This window comes from Epinephelus fuscoguttatus, linkage group LG11, assembly GCF_011397635.1.
Source record: "Epinephelus fuscoguttatus linkage group LG11, E.fuscoguttatus.final_Chr_v1".
In the NCBI taxonomy this organism is placed as follows: Eukaryota; Metazoa; Chordata; class Actinopteri; order Perciformes; family Serranidae; genus Epinephelus; species Epinephelus fuscoguttatus.
In genome coordinates this window covers 833,790-847,175 of record NC_064762.1, presented here as the reverse complement: position 1 = coordinate 847,175, position 13,386 = coordinate 833,790, and the positions used below count along the sequence as shown (strand labels likewise).

The 13,386-nt window shown below is 48.0% G+C and overlaps 2 protein-coding genes and 1 long non-coding RNA gene across 4 annotated transcripts in view; 1 reads left to right on the top strand and 2 right to left on the bottom strand.

The window, feature by feature from the left end:
* brf1b (BRF1 RNA polymerase III transcription initiation factor subunit b) overlaps positions 1 to 6,407 on the top strand; it is a 40,629-nt gene extending 34,222 nt beyond the window's left edge. For both annotated transcript variants that reach the window (XM_049590937.1, XM_049590936.1), the window contains 3 exons: positions 1,305 to 1,356; positions 5,177 to 5,366; positions 5,759 to 6,407. In XM_049590937.1, coding sequence (XP_049446894.1) covers positions 1,305 to 1,356; positions 5,177 to 5,366; positions 5,759 to 5,796 — 280 coding nt within the window. In that variant the 3' untranslated portion in view covers positions 5,797 to 6,407. The remainder of the gene's footprint in view (positions 1 to 1,304; positions 1,357 to 5,176; positions 5,367 to 5,758) is intronic.
* On the bottom strand, positions 1,902 to 2,976 carry LOC125897539 (uncharacterized). The gene is made up of 4 exons (XR_007450443.1): positions 2,962 to 2,976; positions 2,732 to 2,841; positions 2,602 to 2,701; positions 1,902 to 2,051 (listed from the first exon to the last, which is right to left on the bottom strand). It is a non-coding gene; the product is annotated as an uncharacterized LOC125897539 (long non-coding RNA).
* A 102-nt stretch (positions 6,408 to 6,509) lies between the features above and the next one.
* On the bottom strand, positions 6,510 to 12,536 carry LOC125897536 (activator of 90 kDa heat shock protein ATPase homolog 1-like). The gene is made up of 9 exons (XM_049590941.1): positions 12,241 to 12,536; positions 8,502 to 8,692; positions 8,306 to 8,388; positions 8,105 to 8,222; positions 7,913 to 8,025; positions 7,706 to 7,843; positions 7,475 to 7,576; positions 7,345 to 7,396; positions 6,510 to 7,248 (listed from the first exon to the last, which is right to left on the bottom strand). Exons 1-9 carry the CDS (start codon positions 12,318 to 12,320, stop codon positions 7,091 to 7,093), a joined length of 1,035 nt encoding a protein of 344 aa, XP_049446898.1. The 5' UTR covers positions 12,321 to 12,536; the 3' UTR covers positions 6,510 to 7,090.
* Between the last annotated feature and the right edge of the window lie 850 nt (positions 12,537 to 13,386).

Genomic DNA, 13,386 nt, shown 5'->3' with positions numbered 1-13,386 from the left:
GTACTATCAATCACTGTCACAATCTATACATTATCCATAATCTATAGTTACACTCCAAACAGTCTATAATCACTTTATAATCTATAATCTGTATATACTCTACAAATGCTCTATAATTTCTAGATCATATATATATAATCTATAATACACTTTATCTGTAATCTGTATATGATATATAATCTATACATTATCAATAATCTGTATACTATATTGTATATACATCTTTTCGATCTTTATATAACTGATAAATGCTCCATATTCTAAAAATCTATAATCTACATTTATTCTTCAAATGCTATATAATCTCTATATATTCTATAAAGGATTTACAAGCTTTATGTAATATATAATCTATAATCTTTATATACTCCATAAATGCTCTATAGTCTATATATAATCTATATCTATTTATATTCTATTATATATATATATACTCTACAAATGCTTTATAATCTTTATGTGTTCTATATATAATCTCTATGCTCCTTAATCTCTAATCTCTATATATTCTGTACAATCTATTTAATCTATAAATGCTCTATAATATCTATATAATCTATAAATTATCTATAATCTATGTAGACTCTATAAATGCTCCATGATATATGTATTATCTATATAAAATCTATGAACGCTCCTTTACCTCTATATAATCTGTAATCTGTATATTTTCTGTATGTTCTATAATCTTTATATAATCTATAAATGCTCTATAGTCCATTTATAATCCAAATAATATATAGATATATATCTTATAGTTTATATAATCTTTAATCTATATATAATTATAATGTGTTTATATTCTATTAATGCTCTATAATCTATAAACATAATATATTTAATAAATAGATAATGTACATGTTGTATGTCATATAATCTGTAATCTGTGTATAGTCTATATAAAATGTTTACTATATATCTATAATCTCAGCCCTCTCTCCATGTCAGATTTTACATGTTGAGATTTCTCTTCTCAAACATTCAGATTGTCTTTGATACCATTTCAGTGTGTTTAGTCTCAGGCAGACTGAAGCTTCAACGATTAATCAGTTAATCGATCCAAGAAAATTAACTGATAACTATATCGATAATCAAATCGAAGTTATTTGTTGTTCGTTTCAGTTTGTCAAATCTGAGGAATATCATTTTTATATCGCAGTGAACTGAAACTGAAACGGAATAATTTAATACAACACACTGACTCTTTGATCTTTCACAGGTCACATGATTAATCAATTAATCAGAAAAACTCTCAACAGATCAATCGATAATAAAAATAAATAAATATGTGTATTTTATTGCAGGGTCCGCCTCCTCCTGTCCTCCAGCTCAAAGAGGAAGAAGACAGCCGTCCAGGTCAGCGACCACACCTGACTCCATCTGACCACACCTGACTCCACCTGACCACACCTGACTCCACCTGACTCCACCTGACTCCACCTGACCACACCTGACTCCACCTGACTCCACCTGACCACACCTGACACCACAGCCACACCTGGCTCACCTGACAGCCACCTGGCCACACACAGCTCCACCTGACTCCACCTGACCACACCTGACCACACAGCTCCACACAGCCACACCTGACCACACAGCCACCTGGACCACCTGAGTCCACACAGCTCCACCTGACTCACCACACACCTGAGCTCCACCTGACCACACCTGCTCCACCTGCACCACCTGGCCACACAGCTCCACCTGACCACCTGACCACACACAGCTCCACCATACCAGAGTCCACACAGCTCCACCTGACCCCACCTGACCAACTGTCTCCACCTGACACCACCTGACCACACAGCCTGCTGCTCTCACCTGACTCCACCTGACTACACCTGACTCCACCTGACCACACCTGACTCCACCTGACCACACCTGACTCCACCTGACCACACCTGACTCCACCTGACACCACCTGACCACACCTGACTCCACCTGACTCCAGCTGACTCCACCTGACCACACCTGACTCCACCTGACTCCACCTGACCACACCTGACTCCACCTGACCACACCTGAGTCCACCTGACTCCACCTGACCCCACCTGACCACACCTGACTCCACCTGACTCCACCTGACCACACCTGACCACACCTGACTCCACCTGACCACACCTGACCACACCTGACCACACCTGACTCCACCTGACTCCACCTGACCACACCTGACCACACCTGACTCCACCTGACTCCACCTGACCACACCTGACTCCACCTGACTCCACCTGACCACACCTGACACCACCTGACCACACCTGACTCCACCTGACTCCAGCTGACTCCACCTGACCACACCTGACCATAACTGACTCCACCTGACCACACCTGACCACACCTGACCACACCTGACTCCACCTGACTCCACCTGACCACACCTGACTCCACCTGACACCACCTGACCACACCTGACTCCACCTGACCACACCTGACCACACCTGACTCCAGCTGATTCCACCTGACCACACCTGACTCCACCTGACCACACCTGACTCCACCTGACCACACATGACTCCACCTGACCACACCGGAGTCCACCTGAGTCCACCTGACTCCACCTGACCACACCTGACCACACCTGACTCCACCTGACCCCACCTGACTCCACCTGACCACACCGGAGTCCACCTGAGTCCACCTGACTCCACCTGACCACACCTGACTCCACCTGACCACACATGACTCCACCTGACCACACCTGACCACACATGACTCCACCTGACCACACCTGACTCCACCTGACCACACCTGACCACACCTGACTCCACCTGACCACACCTGACTCCACCTGACCACACATGACTCCACCTGACTCCACCTGACCACACCTGACTCCACCTGACCACACCTGACTCCACCTGACCACACCTGACCATACCTGAGTCCACCTGACTCCACCTGACCCCACCTGACCATAACTGTCTCCACCTGACACCACCTGACCACACCTGACTCCACCTGACACCACCTGACCCCACCTGACCACACCTGACTCCACCTGACACCACCTGACCCCACCTGACCACACCTGACTCCACCTGACCACACCTGAGTCCACCTGACTCCAGCTGACTCCACCTGACCACACCTGACTCCAGCTGACTCCACCTGACCACACCTGACTCCACCTGACACCACCTGACCACACCTGACTCCACCTGACCACACCTGACTCCACCTGAGTCCACCTGACTCCACCTGACTCCAGCTGATTCCACCTGACCACACCTGACTCCACCTGACCACACCAGAGTCCACCTGAGTCCACCTGACTCCACCTGACCACACCTGACCACACCTGACTCCACCTGACCACACCTGACTCCACCTGACTCCAGCTGACTCCACCTGACCACACCTGACTCCACCTGACCACACCGGAGTCCACCTGAGTCCACCTGACTCCACCTGACCACACCTGACCACACCTGACTCCACCTGACTCCAGCTGACTCCACCTGACCACACCGGAGTCCACCTGAGTCCACCTGACTCCACCTGACCACACCTGACTCCACCTGACCACACCTGACTCCACCTGACCACACCTGACCACACATGACTCCACCTGACCACACCTGACCACACCTGACTCCACCTGACCACACATGACTCCACCTGACTCCACCTGACCACACCTGACTCCACCTGACACCACCTGACCACACCTGACTCCACCTGACTCCAGCTGACTCCACCTGACCACACCTGACTCCACCTGACCACACCTGACTCCACCTGACCACACCTGACCACACCTGACTCCACCTGACTCCACCTGACCACACCTGACCACACCTGACTCCACCTGACTCCACCCGACCACACCTGACCACACCTGACCACACCTGACTCCACCTAACCACACCTGACTCCAGCTGACCACACCTGACCACACCTGACTCCACCTGACCACACGAGTCCACCTGACTCCACCTGACCACACCTGACTCCACCTGACCACACCTGACTCCACCTGACCACACCTGACCACACCTGACTCCACCTGACCACACCTGACTCCACCTGACTCCACCTGACCACACCTGACTCCACCTGACCACACCTGACTCCACCTGACTCCACCTGACCACACCTGACTCCACCTGACTCCAGCTGACTCCACCTGACCACACCTGACTCCACCTGACTCCACCTGACCACACCTGACCACACCTGACTCCACCTGACCACACCTGACGCCACCTGACCACACATGACTCCACCTGACTCAACCTGACTCCACCTGACCACACCTGACTCCACCTGACTCAACCTGACTCCACCTGACCACACCTGACCACACCTGACGCCACCTGACTCCACCTGACCACACATAACTCCACCTGACTCCACCTGACTCAACCTGACTCCACCTGACTCAACCTGACTCCACCTGACTCCACCTGACCACACGACTCCACCTGACCACACCTGACGCCACCTGACTGCACCTGACCACACATGACTCCACCTGACCACACATGACTCCACCTGACCACACCTGACCACACCTGACGCCACCTGACTCCACCTGACCACACATGACTCCACCTGACCACACCTGACTCCACCTGACTCAACCTGACTCCACCTGACCACAACTGACTCCAGCTGACTCCACCTGACCACACCTGACCACACCTGACTCCACCTGACCACACCTGACTCCACCTGACTCCACCTGACTCCACCTGACCACACCTGACTCCACCTGACCACACCTGACGCCACCTGACTCCACCTGACCACACCTGACGCCACCTGACTCAACCTGACCACACCTGACTCCACCTGACTCCACCTGACCACACCTGACTCCACCTGACCACACCTGACGCCACCTGACTCAACCTGACCACACATGACTCCACCTGACTCCACCTGACCACACCTGACTCCACCTGACTCCACCTGACACACGTTATCCACAGACCATAGAAATACAATGACAGTAGAATGGACACTCTGATTCAAATCAACATATCAGGACAGTCAGACGGCGGCCATTTTGATGTGTACCGTTGTCACTGTGCCCGTTGGCCCGATGACAAATAATCTTATTTCTGTGATACAGACATGTGATCATAAACACATACATGTGATATACATGCAGAGTGTATAGATGAAGAAAACCAGTTATTATTTAACCTGGACACATTTCACCTCTCAGGTCGAAAACCCCGTCACCATGACAACAGATACAACAACAGAGGCTGCACCTGAAGTGACGCCTGAACCTGAACCTGACACCAGCTCCGCCCCTCCTGCTCCAGCCATTGTGGCAGTGGAGGAAGAGGAGGAGGAGGAGGAGGAAGAGGTGGAGGTGGAGGAGTGTGTCAGCGCTCTGCAGCTCGTAGGAGGTCAGTTCACGCTTTTATTCTGAAAACCCAGAGGAAGGAGAGGTCGGAGACGCAGGCTCACCTCCGTCTGTTCTTCCTCATGGTCGCTTCGTGTTGACGTCTCATCTTCGTAGTAAATCCTCCACAGGTCATGTGACCTCAGTCAGCACAGCAGAATCAATGAACCCAGACAGTGTGAAATATGAACCAGATACAGATACAGATCATATCTGAGGAAACAGCTGCAAAGATCTGAGATTTATAAACCTTAACTTTTAACACAGAAGTATAAATAAAGTTTTTAAGATGTTAAGTTTTTTGAAAACAGGTGTGTCAGGTCTGAGAGTATTGATTGATTGATTGATTGATTGATTGATTGATTGATTGATTGACTGATTGATTGTGTTTTCCAGATTACGGCTGTGAGGCGGAGGAGGAGGAAGTCTTTTAGCTCCGCCCTGCTAACCTTTGACCTCCAGTGAATGAACTCTCTGTCCCGTCAGACTGAGGCAGCTACGCTGAGACCGATCAGTGTCACAGATCAATAAACAGTACTGATCATCAACTAAACGTGTTCAGTTGTCACTGAGACGAAACCAAAATCTTTTTTTTTTCTTTATATTTTAACTTCTGATTTGTTTTTAAGTGACGACTGATCGGATGATGATCAGCGAGCGGCTCGTCACTGTCGGATAACCTCACTGCACTGAGCCGCTCGCTGATCATCATCCCGATTATTACACGGCTAGTTTTTAAATAAATCAATCATTTTATTTCAAAATGATTTTATTGTTTCCTACAGGGTCTACGATCACAACTGTTTCCATAGCAACAGTCTGTAGTCAGAAATAACAGACCTAGAACTGACCAATCAGAAGGCAGCGCCGTGTAATAATGGATTTTGTGACACTGAGGTTCTCGTGTTGTTTATATTGTAAAAAGTAAAGTTTGTGTCTGAATGTAAATCTGATCGTTCACATTCCTCTGACGACTTGTCAGCTTTTAACTCTTCATCTCCTTCAGTCCTTTACTTGTGTGATAATGAATGTGTGTACTTTGTGTATTTTAACTTTGTGTTTGTTTCTCTGAATGAAATGTAAAAAAAAAATCATGTTCTGAAAAAAGAAAAAACAAAGACAGAATAAAGAAAGTAAAAACTAAAACTTGAATTCTGCTGATGTTTTATTTTCATATTTTTCCTCCTCCACTGTCGAACTTGTTTTCTACATAAATCACATTTTATTTTTGCCACTCTGATGTTAATAATCCAGACTGTGATTGGTCCTGACGACAGGAAGACAAACACAATCCAAACTTTATTCACACAGTGATTCTGTCACATACAACAGATCAGATTTTAAAGGAACAGTCCAACACTTAAGACAATTGTTGAGTTGGTTTTTTGTTTAACTTTGGATGAAGAGTCAAAGAGTTTCCTCTTCCTCAGGTCTTTATGCTAAGCTAGGCTAACCACATCCTGCACGTCTGTCTGCATCCACAGAGATGAGACTGATGTAAGACAGAGAACAGGACTAAAGTGTGGGACTGTTCCTTTAATTCTGCTGAGGTTTAACAGAGACGAGAGGTTCCAGGAATCCTCCCTGAGGGACTCCCTGAAGGAATCCACAGGATAGACCAGGACTGAAGTGTGGGACTGTTCCTGTCAACAGGTTTACCTCATGCTGACACATCATGACTCAGTCTGCCTGTCAGACAAGCTTGAGGGTTCAGTGTCTCAGATTCTCTCAGTATCCAAACGTCTGTTTGATGGCGTGGAAGTAGAACCGCCTCCAGCCCTCCCTGGTGGACTCCTCCTCCCCCGCAGGGACTCCTCGACACTCCATCCTCAGCTCTGTCTCATCTCCTCTGTCCTCCAACTCCAGACTGATGGTGGCGTAGTGCTCTGATGGAGAGACGACAACACACAAAGTTCAGATGTCAGACTGTCCCTGAACGCAGCGGTGGAGAGGGCTCATGACATCATCACAGGAAGACGTACCGCTGGGCCAGGTCCTGAACCGCCACCTCATCTCGATCCTCCGGTCCGGTACCTGCAGGCAAGAGCAGCGTGTGGTTACCATGGTGATGTGACAACTTAGCACTGATTGGCTGAGCAGCTGTGACCTCACCAGCTGTGTAAACTCTCCACTGACACTCCCGTCCAACATCTGGAACCTCCCTCCACGCCTACCGTCCACTGTCGCCGCCGAGCGCGTGAACACCTGCACAAACTGTGGAGACAGAGAGTGTTAACTGTGGTCTGGTCTGTCCTGGTCTGTCTTGATCTGGTCTGCCCTGGTATTGGTCAGTCCTGGTCGGTCCTGGTCTTGCTCAGACCTGGTCTTGGTCAGTCTTGGTACCTCCTGGCCAATGAAGGTCCGGTACAGCTCATCAGGAGACGTTTGGAAAGTTTCCTTCAGGTCAAAGTTGCAGGTTGAGATTCGAACACCTTCAAGGCAGGGGGCAGGGCTAGATGAGCACTTGGTGACGGAGCTTTTCTGTAGGAGAATACAAAGAGGTCAGAGGTCATATCCACACCTGACTCACCTGAGCACCTGGATGCATACCGGCGGTTTACTGGTCTGGATGTGAATCATCTGTTTCGGGGTCTGAGGCTGAGGCTGAGGTTGAGGCGGCTTCGGCTGGTCGGCGGTGGGAAGAATCATCCCCTGACTGAACTCTGTGAGGTCAGAGGTTGCTCAGGTTACTAAGGGGATCAGCTCTGATTTGTCAGTCCTGCTGCATTCTGGGTAACAGACCTGACTTGAGCTGAAGGACGTACTCGCCCAGAACCCTCCGGACTTCCTGAACGCCACTCTTCCTCATGAGGTTGAGGAGGGGTGTGTCGGGCTGGTCTTTACTCAGAGACACCGAGATCTGGGCGGGGACAAAGTCATCAATATGATCATTGATACTGTGATCAATACAGTGATCAATATGATCAGAAGTTGTTGACTCACGTCAAGGTCGTCCATGTCGTTCTCGTCTGACAGGTTGGACACGTCAAGTGTTCCTCGGTACTTCAATCCGGCACTGGACGTCCCTGCGGAAGACGGCAGGTATCCGTTATGTTTCTTTAATACAGTTTATTATGTAACATGACGGTAGTGTGATGTCATCAGTGGGCCTGACATCATCAGTGACATCATCACTGACCCAGCCAGCTGGCCCTCAGCTGCCACTCGTAGAAGAAGAAGAGTTTTCCCTTGCGGTTGTTGATGGACGCCTCGCCCTCCAGTTTGTTGATGTCGGTCAGCTGGGCGACGCCCTCAGGTCCCTCCACCCGCACCGCCAGCAGCAGCTGACGGAGGCGCTCCGAGGACCAGCCGCTGACATCACGCTCTGTCCTGAGGGGCAGGAGGAGCAGTGGATTTCTGAATGAAACCATCACTGACCAGGTGAACGCACACACATCAACTATAGCCCCGCCCCCTCTGACATCACAGCCTGTCCTCCAGCTGGCTGTGTTTAAAAAAGTGTTTAAAAATATCTGAACAGCTGAACTAGGCGGAGGATCAGGTAACACACACACTCTGCAGTCCGAAAATAACACACACACACACACACACACACACACACACACACACGTTCAGAATTTACTAGACTCTTCTTCATGTGACATGACTAAACTGATCCACTGACTTTTATCATCATCATCATCATCATCATCAATAATGTCATTTGGTTTATAAAAAATAAAAATAAAGATCTGATATATTTATTTTCTTAAAACTGTTTCAACAATCAGAGCCACATTATATACTGTGTAGTGTGTATGTCAAACTACACACATTTATTTATATACATATATATATATATATATATATATGTATATGTATCCCCTCTCATGGGGATGGTTCAGGTCCTCTTACAGAGTCCTGGGAGTTTGAAGGTTCAGTATCTTGTCTGTTGCTAGGACTGTGCTCCCATAACCACTGGCACAACTGTTGCCTTTACTCCCCACATCTTTTCCAGCTCCTCTTTCAGCCCTTGGTATTTCTCCTTCTTCCTGATGTTGCTGTCATCCATCACCACTGCCTTCTTCTGTTGTTTGTCCTCGACCTTGGGACTTCCAGCCCATATTCGGTGCAGATGTTCCTGTACATGATGCCCGCCACTTGGTTATGGTGTTCCATGTACGCTCTTCCTGCCTCCATCTTACATCCTGCTGTTATGGTCTGAACTGCCTCAGGATCACCTGGGGTCCAGTCTGCTGTGGTAGACCCCTGCTTCTATTGATCTGGTACTAAGTTCCTGTTTCTGTGCTGCCATGATTTGTGCTTCTGTGCTGTCTTTCAGTCCAGCCTTTTCCAGACACTGATAGGATTTCTTCTTCAGTCTGTCGGTGGTACACGCCATGATGATGGCTCGTCTTCCTCTTCTGCTGCCTGAGGTATTCACTCAGCAGCTCATCTTTGGGGGCCATCTTCCTGATGTAGTCCTGGATCTTGGTTGGTTTGTCCTGGACAGTGGCTCTGATGCTCACCAGTCCTCAGACCCCTTCGTACCACTTAGTGTGCAGTCTCAGGGTGCCAGACTTAGTGTACAGTCTCAGGGTGCTGGACTTAGTGTACAGTCTCAGGGTGCTGGACTTAGTGTACAGTCTCAGGGTGCTGGGCTTAGTGTACAGTCTCAGGGTGCTGGACTTAGTGTGCAGTCTCAGGGTGCTGGGCTTAGTGTACAGTCTCAGGGTGCAAGACTTAGTGTACAGTCTCAGGGTGCTGGACTTAGTGTACAGTCTCAGGGTGCAAGACTTAGTGTACAGTCTCAGGGTGCTGGACTTAGTGTACAGTCTCAGGGTGCCGGACTTAGTGTACAGTCTCAGGGTGCTGGACTTAGTGTACAGTCTCAGGGTGCTGGACTTAGTGTGCAGTCTCAGGGTGCTGGACTTAGTGTACAGTCTCAGGGTGCTGGACTTAGTGTACAGTCTCAGGGTGCTGGACTTAGTGTACAGTCTCAGGGTGCTGGACTTAGTGTGCAGTCTCAGGGTGCTGGGCTTGGGATGAAACCCTCCCTGCATTGTGAGAAGTTTCCTGGTCTTGATATCAGGGGCCTCTATCTCCTCCTTTGACCAGCTTATTATACCAGCAGGGTATCTGATGAGTGGCGAGGCGTACGTGTTGATGGCTCGGACCTTGTTCTTTCTAGTCAGCTGACTTTTCAGGACCTGCCTTACTTTGTGGAGGTGTTTGGCTGTGACTTCCTTGAGGCCTCCTCATGGTTCCCATTTGCCTGCGGGAGCCCAAGGTATTTGTAGCTGTCCTGAACATCAGTAATGCTGCTGTCTGGTAGTTCAACCTCCTCGGTTCTGATCATCTTCCTTCTCTTTGATACCATCCAACCACACTTATCTGGTCTGAATGACATTACGATGTCATTGCTGTAGATCCTGGACCCTAGATGTTGGACATTTCCAAACAGTCCAGCATCCATGTGTGTGGCACTGAGTCAAAGGCTGTCCTGAAGTTGATCCAGGTGGTGCACAGGTTTGCCGGCCTGGTCTTGCAGTCTTGGGTGACTGCTCTATTGACCAGTAGCTGGTGCTTGGCTCCTCTGGTGTTGCTACCAATTCCTTTCTGGCCTCCGCTCACGTATTAGACCATGTGCCTGTTCATCATAGCTGCTATGATGCCTGACAGGGGCTTCCATGTTGTACAGAGGAAGGGTATTGGCCAGTAGTTGGATGGGGCCACGCCCTTATGGGGATCCTTCACGATCAGGACTGTCCGTCCCTGGGTCATCCACTCTGGATCCTTCACGATCAGGACTGTCAGTCCCTGGGTCATCCCCTCTGGATCCTTCACGATCAGGACTGTCAGTCCCTGGGTCATCCCCTCTGGATCCTTCATGATCAGGACTGTCCGTCCCTGGGTCATCCACTCTGGATCCTTCACGATCAGGACTGTCAGTCCCTGGGTCATCCCCTCTGGATCCTTCATGATCAGGACTGTCAGTCCCTGGGTCATCCACTCTGGATCCTTCACGATCAGGACTGTCAGTCCCTGGGTCATCCACTCTGGATCCTTCACGATCAGGACTGTCAGTCCCTGGGTCATCCCCTCTGGATCCTTCACGATCAGGACTGTCAGTCCCTGGGTCATCCCCTCTGGATCCTTCACGATCAGGACTGTCCGTCCCTGGGTCATCCACTCTGGATCCTTCACGATCAGGACTGTCAGTCCCTGGGTCATCCCCTCTGGATCCTTCACGATCAGGACTGTCAGTCCCTGGGTCATCCCCTCTGGATCCTTCACGATCAGGACTGTCAGTCCCTGGGTCATCCCCTCTGGATCCTTCACGATCACGACTGTCAGTCCCTGGGTCATCCACTCTGGATCCTTCATGATCAGGACGGTCAGTCCCTGGGTCATCCCCTCTGGATCCTTCACGATCAGGACTGTCAGTCCCTGGGTCATCCACTCTGGATCCTTCATGATCAGGACTGTCCGTCCCTGGGTCATCCACTCTGGATGGGTCTATCAGCAGCTGGTTCATTTGTGTTGCCACGTTCATGATGTGCACTTACTCACTTTCATTAGCCACTTCTGTGCAGTGTATATATCATTTGTTGTTATATTACATTGTTATACACACAACATATATACTACACAGTAAATAATGTTTATATATAATATGTATATGTATATATACACACACACACACACACACACACACACACACATTATTATACACTGTGAGGTCTATATATCATCATATATATATATATATATATAAATATACATATATATATCATTGTGTATACAGACATAATTACAGATTAACTGCAGATCTGTTAACGTTTGTTAAAAACATTCAAAGTTTAATTTTTCTCTCTGATCCACTTTTAAAGACATGTAAACAACAACAATAACAAACAATAATAATAATAACAGACCAGTGCCAGTTGTTGACGTTGGTGGCGTCGGCTCTTTGCTCAACGATCCATCGAGGATCTCCCTGTCCCCATTTAGCCATGACTGAGTACCGCGAGCACTGAAGTACTGAAGTACTACTGACTGAAGTACCACTGACTGAAGTACTGAAGTACTACTGACTAAAGTACCACTGACTGAAGTACTGAAGTACCACTTACTAAAGTACTGAAGTACCACTGACTGAAGTACCACTGACTGAAGTACCACTGACTAAAGTACTGAAGTACTACTGACTGAAGTACCACTGACTAAAGTACCACTGACTAAAGTACTGAAGTACTACTGACTGAAGTACTGAAGTACCACGAGCACTGAAGTACTGAAGTACCACTGACTAAAGTACCACTGACTAAAGTACTGAAGTACTACTGACTGAAGTACTGAAGTACCACGAGCACTGAAGTACTGAAGTACCACTGACTGAAGTACCACTGACTAAAGTACCACTGACTAAAGTACTGAAGTACTACTGACTGAAGTACTGAAGTACCACTGACTAAAGTACTGAAGTACCACTGACTGAAGTACTACTGACTGAAGTACCACTGACTGAAGTACCACTGACTAAAGTACTGAAGTACTACTGACTAAAGTACTGAAGTACCACTGACTGAAGTACCACTGACTAAAGTACTGAAGTACTACTGACTAAAGCACTGAAGTACTACTGATTCAAGTACCACTGACTAAAGTACTGAAGTACCACTGACTGAAGTACTGAAGTACCACTGACTAAAGTACTGAAGTACTACTGACTGAAGTACTGAGGTACCACTGACTGAAGTACTGAAGTAATACTGACTGAAGTACTGAAGTACCACTGACTGAAGTACTGAAGTACCACTGACTAAAGTACTGAAGTACTACTGACTAAAGCACTGAAGTACTACTGATTCAAGTACCACTGACTAAAGTACTGAAGTACCACTGACTGAAGTACTGAAGTACCACTGACTAAAGTACTGAAGTACTACTGACTGAAGTACTGAAGTACCACTGACTGAAGTACTGAAGTAATACTGACTAAAGTACTGAAGTACTACTGACTGAAGTACTGAAGTACCACTGACTAAAGTACTGAAGTACTACTGACTGAAGTACTGAGG

What these genes read in the sequence shown, in the direction of transcription:
- LOC125897536 (XM_049590941.1), bottom strand. Translation starts at nt 12,320, where the DNA reads ATGGCTAAATGGGGACAGGGAGATCCTCGATGGATCGTTGAGCAAAGA. An exon ending in ACGACATGGACGACCTTGAC is followed by an intron (nt 8,223 to 8,305) that starts GTGAGTCAACAA and finishes GTCCCCGCCCAG; the next exon opens with ATCTCGGTGTCTCTGAGTAA. An exon ending in TCCAGACCAGTAAACCGCCG is followed by an intron (nt 7,844 to 7,912) that starts GTATGCATCCAG and finishes ATTCTCCTACAG; the next exon opens with AAAAGCTCCGTCACCAAGTG.